Source organism: Hypomesus nipponensis, chromosome 10, assembly GCF_054491055.1.
Source record: "Hypomesus nipponensis isolate SF chromosome 10, ASM5449105v1, whole genome shotgun sequence".
Classification (NCBI taxonomy): domain Eukaryota; kingdom Metazoa; phylum Chordata; class Actinopteri; order Osmeriformes; family Osmeridae; genus Hypomesus; species Hypomesus nipponensis.
The window spans coordinates 12729281-12742471 of NC_140370.1; the positions used below are offsets into that span (position 1 = coordinate 12729281).

Here is a 13191-nt window from a genome sequence, read left to right on the forward strand (position 1 = left end):
ATATGTATATAGTATTGCCATTGAACTGTCACTTTTCATTGCAATCTTCAGATTTACTGTCCATTTTAAAGAACCATCCATTCTGTTAAGTGTCTATAGGGCTACTGTACACAGAGAAGACAGTTCAAGAATAATCTTTTCATGATAAGGATCTGCTGCCTGGCCGTGTGTTTTTCTGCATGACTGACCAACTGGCTGGTTCTGCTGGGTTCCCTGGAGAGAAAAGAGGCATGCATCAGAGCGCTGTCAAAATTCACAGGCCGGTGTTGCAGAGGAGGCCCTGGCACAGGAGAGTAGTGTGCTGTGGGGTGTTACTCAACAATATCACCATAACGCCCACCGTTGAAGGCCTATACACATACATATGGGCACAAAGTACACACACTTTTCTCTTGGTCTCACTGGCACAGTCACATTCGCAGAATATGGTGAGGATAAGGCTTCAGTAGGCGTACTTGTGAAATAAAATGCACTGGTTGACAGGCAAGTGGGTGTCTCATTTGTTGTGATACTTGCATTCAGGTTCACAATCTCCCCAAGAGTGGCACTGTCCACTAATAACATCACAACAGTATGGACATTATCATTGATTCTTTCAACGTTTGCAGGGATGTAAGGATGTTTGATTAAAACTGGCAAAGGACTGTTGGGCCTCCACACTGGTCAATGTAATGCGTCACAAGGCAAGAAGGCTGGCCTTCGTCTGCATATTGATGGTACAGTAGCAGCAGCAGCAGCCAATGAGTAGTCACCAATTTTGTAACGACCAATAACTGGTACACAATCACTGAACATGAGCTGAACAAAAAATACATCCAAGGCTCGACTGCACTGTGACAAAAGTAGCACCCTGATCCCGAGTGGTCTCATCTTTAACATACTCACACAATAATCTTACTTAAGCTATAATGCCAATGATTTCAGAGAAGAAATACACGGCAATCATCGCTGTTATTTCTGTACACCTAAAAGGTATTTAACGATAGCCTATACAGCTCTACAGCTGTACAGCTGACTGTACGGCCGTTAACGACATACTTCCTGTTACTAGTTATAGCGAAAGAACGTTTGAAACTCTTTTCTGATTGTGGACGTCGGTTTACAGGACAAGGATGTGTAATATGGTTCTAATTACAAGGTTTTTGAAAAATAATTGGAAATTTCAAGGTAGTTCGCCATATATAACTGGTGTGTGGAGGTGAGCGGTTTCTAAATATGACTCTTACAGTCGTTCTCATGCTCTATAGCTTGTTCTTGAGGTTGGATTCTGGGTGGACGAACATGATGTTCGTGGGCCAACAATCACTTGAATCCAGGAAAAGAAGTGTTTAGTAGTTAGTGGCTGCAAGTTATAGTTCCACTCCACTCAAAAAGTTAAACATTATTATTCTAGCATAGTTCGCATCTGTGCTTGTTGGGCGGAGTAGGGCAATCCTCTCAGTAGTAGGCTACTGGTTTTATAATGAAGATGAGGTATTTCAACGGTGGTCATTTAAATTCAACTCCTCTTGCACGACAGATGACGGATCGCATGCGACCGAACGTTGTGGTGTGCTTCCTCCTGCCACATTGGCAATTTTACCATTGTAGTGGAATGATCTGGGGGCGTCAGAGAGAACAGGACAGTTCAGGATCTTCTACACTTCACATAAACAACTGAAATATTCTGACCTGGCTTGAAACCATGACCTGGTCATATATTATCTTTATTAATTAGACCATACTGTAAGTAACTGTTCCCTCACACACTCTTTTCCCACACCGCCCATGTGCCTGACCAAGCTGTGATTTTGGCAGTCCCTCTCCCTCATCCTGTTTGTTGCCATCCCACACAGAGACCTCCACTGCCAGTGTGGCAACACAAACCGCTGCTCACAATCCCAATAGTGAAGCAGTCAGTTCAGCTCAGAGAAGGGGTTTCATGCCCCTACTGTTTGTCCCTAAAGAACCTCCATGAAAATTTTCCGCAACTCCCAAAATAGTTGTCTGATGTCTTGGCTCGCTTATTTGGTGCCCTGCTGTCGCGGACCATGAACAGAGCACACATTACATTATGAGACTAATTTCATCAAAATATTAATGATATTCATTCGTTCTGGATTTAGCCTTACTGTGTTGAAGCAGTGTATTGTTATGATTTGACCTGCAGTGTGACTTCAATAGGACCTAGCCTAACAAAACAAATAAAATGTGTTTGCCTTACAACACCACCCATAAATCGATAATCTAATTAAACGTCATCAATCAGATGACATCATCAGGTTTACTGCACACAAAACAGACAACTGGCATTCTTCGTGTCTTTACAGTAGAAGGTTCCATAGGCAATGGATGCACATCACCAGATGTCAGACAACAGTGTTGTACTTTATGATGAGGGCAAAACTACCCCCATGATGCACCAGCTTTATTAACTGTTTAGATGCAGCGATAGAGACTGTATAGGGCACTGCATGCAATAAGACAGTTGGCTTCTTATATCACAGCACCAAGTTTGACTGAACAGTATCAACACAAAAAATATCCCTGTGATGACATAAGCGGTTGTCTAAGCCTACCTTGTTTATTTATGTTGTTACCTGGTTTTTGAGTTTGGTGAATAAACAACCAGAAATGCTAGAAATAAATTTCGACCACTTAAGAATATAGTCATCGAGAAGGCTGGGTTTCTCTGCCTACGTCATTACTGACCTTTTTACTGTTTGCTAAAGGGTTTTGATTTCACATCTCTTTTTTTCAACATTTACACTTAAACCATTGTATAACAGCTCCGAGTATGAAATAGTCTCTTTGTCCGGATGAAATGGTGTTGCATGACCTGACACTTTACTGCTTGGCTGTAGAAGAATGGGTTTGCAACCAGCACCAATCATAAACTCCTGTGCTCACCTGTTTCCTGTAAGTATTGTCAAGAACAGTTTAACACTTAAAAAATACAGACACCCTGGACTTCACTGAAACCTAGTCATCGTTTTGTGTATCAAAAAAGTTGTCGCAGTAATTCAGTAACTTTAGTGTGTTAACTTATTCATACCTAAATCAGATTTTCACAGCCAAAGGCAAGGATAAACTGTTTAAATTGCTATAGGGTTAACTCACCTCTATAGAAATAATGATTTTCCAAAGTATTAGTTATTATTCATTGACGGATATACAAAGCAATCCAAAACATGTATTTGTTATGGTCACATTAAGTCAGAATTAGTTCAGTTGAAAGGCCTTTGGAGATGTAACGTTTGTATGCAAGTGCTGCCCTCTAGAGGAGATTGTGTCTAAACGTTCTCAGGGGCTTGTGTCTGTGTTGGTGCAAACAAGGTCCAGTGGTTAGACTAAATATAACATGCATTGTGGCCTAAAAACAGTTTCTTATAGGAAGCACATGTGTGAGGGGCAGTTAGTGTCTCTCGTGTGTGTGTAGCAACCAACTGGCTCTTGAAAAGTCCAACGTTGTACATCAAAGCCCAATTTGTCACTGGGTTAGATGGTTGATGAATGAAGCCTAGTGCATTCCTTTCTTCTTTTACTTTGTTCAATGCACCAGTGTGCACTTACTTGTCCTATTTGAGTGTGCTTTATGGCTAAGTCAGATTTGTGTAGAGCCAAATCTCCCACAGCTATAGATAAATCACAAACAAACCCATCATTAAATCAAATCAAATTTATTTGTATAGCCCTTTTTACATGCAAGCATGTCACAGAGGGCTTCACATACGCCCATAGAACTGCCCCTCAACCAACCTAAACCCTCATGCAAGTTGGCTTCCATTGTACCTGACCCAATTCCTGTGGCTCATCCAAAGTTACCCTTTTCTCCAAATCTCATGCTCATACTTCAAAAATGCCCTTGATTCTGTTGTTTGTGATTAAATATGAATGATGATTGTATTAGGCATATTGGCAGTGATAAAGTATTTTGAGACAGTTTGATAGTGTGACTACTGAATATGGTGGGCAGTAGCATCAGTAGTATCACATAACCCATCAGACTTCCTGGATGACAGATGGAGGATACAGGCTTTCATCAAGCTCCCAGAACACATCACCATAAGTTTCAATGACAATTGGCATGTTGTGCATCATTCAGTTGATTTGTTTCATAAACTGCCATTCATGCTATACCAAACGTTTCAAATTAATAAACTGTTTACAGTTCATCGTTGGGGCAAATACATACAGTATGTTGTTCCTGTGTAAAATAAATTGAAATAGATGCATAAATCTGATTAACTATTGTCCGATTTGACTGCTCAACACAACATGTTCCCCTGTTGTACCTCTGAGGACTAGGACAGTGAGTAAAACACTACAGTTTTATGACAGTCAGGCTATGGATAGAATCAACTCCCACAGCCGGTACATCCACAGAAACTCACGGTTCATTCCTCTCCTCTGCAGTGATTGCACACAGTTTAATTAAATCTCAGACTGTAATACAGACCTGTGCTCACGTTTAGCACTCCTATCAAGGACATAGAAAGGAATGTCACTATGTCATTACCAGTGAAGAAATACAAAAATTCAACAACATGATGCCTTCTTTTGGTAATCCCTTAGGGTCATTTGAAGTCTGAAATGAACAGGTATTTTCTGCCTTCATTATGATTACTGTATACTGAAGCCCCAAGCTCCCAAACATCTGGCATTCTGATTATTATAGTCTAAATTGACATCTGCAGTCCCATTTGTAAGACTGATTTGTTGATTTTGTTGTTCAACAGCGCATATGGACAACCAATTTTGACTCTGTTTAAGTGAACAGTGAGGTTATGAAAAGTTCAGAGAACTATTACCAAAAGGATCCATTAAAGATTGATCGTGTGTTTTTAAATTGAGACGAACAATGAAACAGGTATAAAAAGAAAAAAGATCAAACGTCGTGCCTAAAAAGAGAGAATTCTGTAATAAAACATGATGTGAAAGACTCCAGTCAAGTTGGTATATGAATGTGAGAGGTGGCTTTCCTACGAACATTCTCGATACAAAGCTAAAATCTGAGTCGAAGTGTTCGTAATGAAAGCGTTTTTTTGCGGATTATCAAGGTGGAACAAGGACCTGAAGGTTGACGGAATATGCAACATTAATCTTCGCAGCATTTGGATACGTAATGGCAACGCGCGGCGGATGGACAGACGGTTTCTCTAATGCAGTGGATAATTTGTATTACTAAACGGCTGTTTGTTTACTATTTTGCTTACCTATTATTTCATGGCACGTTTTAAAATTGAAGACAGGAAAGACCATGGTTCTGAAACTTGTGTTTTTTCTTGGTGAGTTGACGTCGTTTTCCTATCTTGAACTAATGCCTTATGTAATTACATACACTCGTTCAAAGTTTACGTCAATTGTAACTATTGTTAATTAGTTTCGTGTCTCGTTTGCATATTTAATTTTTCTCAACGATCACGTTTGTTTTAAGTGACTAAACCTTACGATTCATAGTCTTAGCTGGAAACCGTCTCCCTTTAGTTTCAACTGGAACCACCATTCCAGCCAAAAAGACAGCAGGTAACAAATGCTGTAATTTCTCCTGAATTATACGTGTAGTGCACAATAATACCACACAATGTACTGTGATTGTTGACACCTTACTTTCACATGCCGTCCATCAGTGAAGAACAACTCAGGGGTCACACCTGCGGGTCTTTGTGGCACCTGGGTGAAGGAGTCACAAGGGGGTCTCTTCACTTCCCCCAACTACCCCGAGAGGTACCCACCGGAGAGAGAGTGTATTTACATCATAGAGGGTAAGTCTTTCTACCATATGACAGAGGACACAAAATATCCAACACCTCAGTGAACTATTCATCTTCCTGTTTGAACGCCACAGTACAAAGCAGGAAGTGTGATTCCAATATATATATCTTATATATTTTTTAAGAAAATAAATACTTTCTATTAGTTCTGGGAATGTTTGAGCATGAGGCATACTGTGTGTTGTGATTTATCAAGCTGGTCGCACTATTGACGGGTACATCTGGAAGTTGAATAATGAATGAAACAAGTAAATAATCTCTATTAAATATTCAGTTGCAAACATTACGTTAGAAATTGCATTCCTAAAACCAACTACGACAGACATAATACCTTTTGACAAAGAGGTGAATGTGATTCATTCATAACTGTTTTTTATAACTTTACCCTGAAACTTTACATTAATTGATTACATGACATAATGTGTATGTCATTTTCTGACAGCTTCACCAAGACAGTGCATTGACCTCTTCTTCGATGAGAACTTTTCCATTGAACCTTCATGGGAGTGCAAATTTGACCACATTGAAATCCGGGATGGGCCTTTCGGATTCTCTCAAATCCTTGGTCGGTACTGTGGCAAGGAAAGCCCTTCCTACGTCAAGTCGAGTGGTCGATATCTCTACATCAAGTTTGTGGCAGATTCAGAGCTCGAATCCACTGGGTTTTCAGTACGGTACAATTTCACTGAAGGTGAGACAAGAGAGCACAAATTTGATTTTGCAGTTCATGTTCTGATGATAAAACATTGGAAAACCTTCAGAGAATCACTTGAACACAGTTCTATTGTGAGACTTCACAAGTACACCATTCTGTGCCACAATTTATTTCTTTTCTTTTACAACAAGCACTGATTCTTAAAATGTCCTTATTGTTTTATGGTGCCCGTTTTAAACAGACTACTGTGGTGTCTGTTTTCTTGTACCATACAGATTGTGATTAGGCCAGCTGTCCATCAGGGTTTTGATTTCACAGTCTTACTCTAACTGTAAGCTTCCCCTGGCTCAGGTCCTCTTCCCTCCTATTCACCCTCTTGCAGGGAGCTTGGGGATGAAAGTTTTAGACCACTGGTAGATTTTGATTAATTGCAGCTCGATTACGCTCACACATGGACTCAAGTAAACAAATGTACTCACTAGCCAAAAATACACCCAGAAAGGAAACCTTTAGCTAACCCTTAGGGACTCTACCCTAGGGACTCGATCATTCGGTGATGGGATGAGGTTTGGTTTGTGCTGTCCATTGGTAGTACAGGCACACATTCTGCAGCTGTTGGGTGTTTATGTGTGCTTGTGTGAATGAGAGAGAGAGAGAGAGAGAGAGAGAGAGAGAGAGAGAGAGAGAGAGAGAGAGAGAGAGAGAGAGAGAGAGAGAGAGAGAGAGAGAGAGAGAGAGAGAGAGAGAGAGAGAGAGAGTCTGTGTGGTGGTGGGTGCTGGTAGTGGTGAGGTATTTGCTTGCTTCACTCACAGAGTTAATGAAAGCTTGTCTTCAGGGGAATACAGCTTGTCAGTGCTGAGCCACAGCAGCTTAAGGGATACCAGGGTCAGCCGTTCCAGAATTTATTACCAGCAGATTTTATAAGCCACCTACATTGAGGGTGGAAGATTAATCTGCCTCCCTCTCTCTCTCTTTCTCTCTATCGCTCTTTCTCTGATCTTTAAGATCAAATTTATCTCAAGAAGGACTTTGTTGATAAAACAGACTGTTCAAGTGTTGCCAGCTAAACTTAGATTTTATTCCATTATTTGTGTCCGTATCTACTGAACCTTATCGTTCATTGTCTCTTTGCTACTGTAAGATATGTAGACCAAGGGACCACTTTTATTTTCTTAGCATTTGTGAACATTTTCTTTTCCACACGCCTCCCTACCTTCACATAGTGTGCTGTACAGTACAGTACTTATGTTTTTGATCATATCCACTTGGATGTTTAAACACCCACACACAGACATACACAAACACACAAATTCCTAGAATAATCTGTGACAAGATGAAACAGAGGTAAGAAACAGAAGAGGATTAATAGGGATTTTATGACTGATTTTAGATTAAACCTTAAAAAAATCCTGCTTTATCCTTTCTCTTACATTTCTGACAGTATTACTACATTACCTGTGGCAATATAGCTTCTTCTTGTTACCTAATTAGATTTCACTCTCTCCAAATAAAATGAGAGGTATCTTGATAAATGATTGACAATATAAATATATATATCATCTTGAGATATCAAGTCCCGTTTCATGTGTGTGTTTTACCAGTGCTGCATCTGTTTAAAGCTGGTCTGAGGATTAATAATCCACCTAAGGACACAATGTTTATTGCTCCCATTGCAGGGATGGGGCACAGCCTCCCATCCCCTTCAATAGAGGGATATTATGTATGTTTCCGGGGGGAGGGGGGGGGGGTAATATTTTTATAGTTCAAGTTTTTATAGTTCAAGCTATATCAGTATTACATGATTATATCAATGTTCTTTCATATTTAAATTCTCCAAAGAAGGGAGCATTCATTCTACTGCACACCCTTTCTTTTTTTTTAAGAATGCTTACTTGAACTACTATAGTATTTCTCTCGTTCCAGATCCTGAATTCAAAGATCTTGGTGACCTCCCACCTCTGCCTTGTAGGTATACTCTGGATATCATTTGTGAACATGATGCTTTGATACTCTTTTAGCACATAGTGATGCACCAGGAAACACAGTTGTTTTGCATTTAGCACTTGTGGAGTTTGAATGTTATTTGAACTGTCGGACCGTAAGTCCCTTGCCAAACCCCCTGGACCCTACACTACAGTGTCAGTTGTCCATAAATCTCTAAATTGAGTGTCTGCTTTACATTTACATTTAGTCATTTAGCAGACACTATTATCCAGAACGACCTACAGTAAGTACAGGGACATTCTCTGTTAGTTGTCCACAAATCTCAAAATTGAGTGTCTGCTTTACATTTATATTTAGTCATTTAGCAGACGCTCTTATCCAGAGCGACTTACAGTAAGTACAGGGACATTCTCCCCGAGGCAAATAGGGTGAAGTGCCTTGCCCAAGGACACAACATAATTTTGCACGGCCCTGAATCGGACCAACAACCTTCTGATTAATAGCCCGAGTCCCTAACCGCTCAGCCATCTGACCCCCTGCTTTACTCTTTCAAGTTTGTGAGTTTGATATGGGAGGGCCCGAGGGCTATGCTGAATCGGCCATGATATCTAAGGAGGGTAAGGCCTTGCAGACAGAGGCTGTGGACTGTAGGTGGGTCATCAGAGCTCCACCACGTTCCAAGGTAGGAGACTGAGAATGGAATTGTATGACATTTTTAGACAATGGGACATTTCCTGTACATTAGAGTTGTTGGTCACTTGAATGGTTTAGGTGGGTGCCGACAGCATTAAGCAAAAGATGTTTCAACAGTTTTCGTTCTCTCGTGTTTTCATTCAACATTAGATCTATCTTCGCTTCCTCGAGTATGAGATGCACAACTCCAACGAGTGCAAGCGCAACTTTGTGGCTGTGTATGACGGCAGCAGCTCAGTGGAGCACCTGAAGAATAAGTTCTGCTCCACCGTGGCCAACGACGTGATGCTGGTGTCGTCCGTGGGCGTGATCAGGATGTGGGCGGACCAGGGGAGCAGAAAGAGCCGCTTTAGAATCCTCTTCACCACCTTCCAAGAGCGTCAGTCGACTCATTTCTTGCTGTTCTCCTCTACACTCAGTTGTTGATGATAATATATAGTAAAGGCAACACTTTACTGCTCTAACCCGTTTGTCTGCTCTTCAATTGATACTATACCTTTATTTTGACACTTTTGAACCTTGTTTTCAGGATATGACCTAATGCTTGCCCTTGTTTCTTTTGTTTTTAGCCCCATGTGACGGAGGCACATTCTTTTGCCACAGTAACATGTGCATTAACAACACACTGGTGTGCAATGGTATCCAGAACTGCGTCTATCCCTGGGATGAGAACAACTGCAAAGGTGAGTGTCACTGACTGTTGTGCATAGTGCCAATATGACAACACAAAAAAACGGAAAAGTGAAACCGTTCCTGTTCAACAGAGAAGCGTAAAGCGAGCATCTTGGACAACCTGGACCACACCAACGTGGCCATCATCGCCGTGACCTGCGGCCTGGTGCTCATCCTCCTCATCATCTCCGGAATCATCCAAGTCAAACAGCCGCGCAAGAAATACATCATCCGCCGGGACGGTTTCGACCCCAGCATGTTCCAGCAGGCCTTCGAGCCCCCGCACTACGAGCTGTGCACCCTCCGCCGGGCGCCGTCTCAGAGTGACGTGACCGACCAGATGCCCGAAGACTTCGACAAGTTCAACAAAATCCGCCGCTCCTCGTCCAAGTGCATCCGCGACCACCACTGCGGCTCGCAGACGTCCAGCGTCCGCGGGAGCCGCAGCGACCTCAGCGTGCGCGAAACAGGCAGCCTGGCGGAAGCCGCGGCCGTGGCGGCCCAGTCGCCTCACTCGCACCACGCCACGCCCACTAGCCGCAGGAGCATCCGGGTGCTGAAACACAGCTACTCCCAGGACGGGGGTGACCCCGATGAGGATCTGATGGAGGATGGGCCCACCACGAGCCATGTGCTCCACCACCACCACAGCCTGGCCGGACATGAGCACCAGTACCCTCACCGGGACTTACACCGTGTCACATCTAATGACTTCTGAGGTAGGGGTAGGTATGTATGAGGTGTGGATAAGACACTTGATCAGATCTGATAGAAAGATAGTGCTTGCAAGAGCATGAGCTTATCTGGGATATTTAGTTATAGAAGGATCTTGCATGGCCAACCATGGGGTTTTCCTTGTGTGTTGTATGTTTCCTTAATGTTTTTCTTCTTATTTGTCTTCTTAATCACTTTTTTTGCATGTTGTTGGGGAGTCAGTTCTCTCATTCAAACGACCTTGATGCTAGAACCATGAGTAGCAGACTTATGTTTGAACATTGTTGTGTATTGTACATGCATCGATGTTCCTCATATACTTGTAGGTTATTGTCTGTATAACCATTATTTATTATTTATATTGTGTCCATTCTTGTACCATATTTTCATTGTTAAGTTGTATACTTGCAGAATAGATGATAGAGATTATATTTAATATAATTTACTATCAATCATTCATTGTGGTCTTTTGTTAAAATATTTGTCCAATGCAATTGTTTTTCCATTAATTAAATAATATAATTTAATATAATCACCAATTGGTCTTTTTTTTTTTTTTACAAAGATGCAAGAAAAACAGAGTAGGGGGGAACGACGTTACTCTAGGAACTAAACGTATTCAATCCTAAACTCGGGCATATTTTTGCAACGGACTCACCCAGACTCACTGGACTGGCGGCACTTACGGGACTGTATTTTATTACATTTTGACGTTTTGTATCAATTGCGGTTACAAGTGTAGTAAGTTTTGTTTGCAAGAATTAATGTAGACTATAATGTAGCAGTTCATTTCGACTGTTGCTGTTTGCTGGCCGTGTACTCCAAAGTTAATTATGTTGTCGATTTGAATGTCCTTGAATGAAAACGATCCTCTGTGAATCGTTACAGTAAGCCAGTGTAATGTCAGAGGCAAGTATATTTGAATCGTCTGCGACACAAAATAATGTGAGCGACAGTGGTATAAAGAAGCGCATAGGACTGATTGCCACCGGGCTTGTAGGGGGTTCTTTGGTCGCCCTTTATGCAGTTGCGGGGCCGTTTGTTGCGCCAGCTCTGAGGAAGGTGTGCCTACCGTTTGTCCCTGCAACCTCGGCGCAGGTGGAGAATGTTCTGAGGGTCCTGCAGTCGAGATCAGGTTCCCTGGTTGACATTGGCAGTGGTGATGGAAGAATAGTGAGTACTCAATATTATCCTATTATAATAGTATTATAACTTTATTTACTGAAAGTTTTTTTACATTATTCAATTGCCGGATTAAACAGACTAACTGTACTTAGAGTTATCTTCCATGATGAGATTGTCTTACACATCTGTCAATATATAAACTGATTGCACTCTCTATCTGTCCAGGTCATAGCAGCTGCCAAGACTGGATTCAGAGCTGCAGGGTTTGAGCTGAACCCATGGCTGGTGTGGTATTCTCGCTACAGCGCTTGGAGAGAAGGAGTCCATCGCTCCACTACCTTTCACATATCTGACTTATGGAAGGTTAGTCTCATCATCACTTGCATCAGGCTGGCTACAGAGACTAGGCTGTGTCATGCTTATGCTTGGCATACAGTACATGACACATCATAAATCAAGCAGAGGAGTTCTCACATGGTTTTTACCAATGTCTCAAAGTTATTTTTCATACACTGAGTGGCAGTGGTGGATCTAAGGGGTGGCAAGGGGTGGCAGCTGCCACCCCAATAAAATACCTCAATCCTCCCATGGAAAAATATTATTTGTACATTACAGAACATTAAAAACAATATATATATATATATATATATATATATATATATATATTACTGTTTAATTTAAAATACAATGTTATAGCCTAATCATTTACCATAGGGAGTACTGTACCCCCCTACTTTGGGTTTTGATTTGCCTCCAGGAGGCCACCTAACAACTTCCTTCTGCCACCCTGAATGAAAGTCTCTAGATCCGCCCCTGCTGAGTGGGTCCTCAGTGGACAACCTTGGTTGTTTTTACTTCCATGTGTCATTTGCCCTCTCCCTAATATAGAAGGGTAGAACGTTTTAGTAGAAATGAGCCTTCCTGCAACGGGTGACTTTGGTTTTCATTGTAGGTGAGTTTTGCTCAATACTCCAACGTGGTCATATTTGGAGTCCCTCAAATGGTGAGTGTGTCAGGCTCAATTTAAGCACTAGATAACATGAACTGAGTGTATGTTTCAAGCAGTGCTCAGTGAGATTTGTTTTCAGATGGAACAACTGGAGGACAAACTGGAGAGAGAGTTGCAGAGCTCAGCCAAGGTGGTTGCCTGTCGATTTCCCTTTCCCACCTGGGTGCCTGATGCCACAGCTGGGGAGGGCATAGACACGGTGTGGGTGTATAACGCCGAAACCTTTAAATCACGATGTGGAACAGGAACTCAACAGACTGTAACTCCACCATCAGTAAAACAGCCCCATGACACAGACAGTAATGCTGTTTCATGATCGATTCTACAGATGGTTTGCCGAGAATGTATTCAAAACCATCTGTACCTAAGACAATCATAGTAAATATATAGGTCTACAAAATGTTTTCTACATTTGGACTTTACATGTATCAAAAATATAGAGTTAAATGAAAACTTCCATGCATTTTTATCACAGTACTTTTTGTTGATTCGATTGAAATAATATCTGCAATTTCCCTGTAAACATTTTACAATAAAGACAATGTGAAACTATTGGTTGACGTTATTGTGCGTAGGCTAATAATTCTGCGCCACCTAGTGGTTCAAATGTGTAAGCCTGTCAATT

General features: G+C 41.5%; 2 protein-coding genes across 2 annotated transcripts; both read left to right on the forward strand.

Moving 5' to 3' along the window:
• Positions 1–5239: 5239 nt before the first annotated feature.
• Positions 5240–10591, forward strand: LOC146271809 (neuropilin and tolloid-like protein 1). The gene is made up of 9 exons (XM_084707849.1): positions 5240–5267; positions 5440–5505; positions 5610–5744; positions 6196–6444; positions 8333–8374; positions 8908–9035; positions 9197–9425; positions 9616–9729; positions 9811–10591. Exons 1-9 carry the CDS (start codon positions 5240–5242, stop codon positions 10434–10436), a joined length of 1617 nt encoding a protein of 538 aa, XP_084563975.1. The 3' UTR covers positions 10437–10591.
• Positions 10592–11086: 495 nt separating this feature from the next.
• atpsckmt (fATP synthase c subunit lysine N-methyltransferase) lies at positions 11087–13118 on the forward strand. The gene is made up of 4 exons (XM_084707904.1): positions 11087–11605; positions 11783–11920; positions 12510–12560; positions 12646–13118. The coding sequence occupies exons 1-4, from the start codon at positions 11333–11335 to the stop codon at positions 12880–12882; spliced, it is 699 nt and encodes a 232-aa protein (XP_084564030.1). The 5' UTR covers positions 11087–11332; the 3' UTR covers positions 12883–13118.
• The last annotated feature ends 73 nt before the right edge of the window (positions 13119–13191 follow it).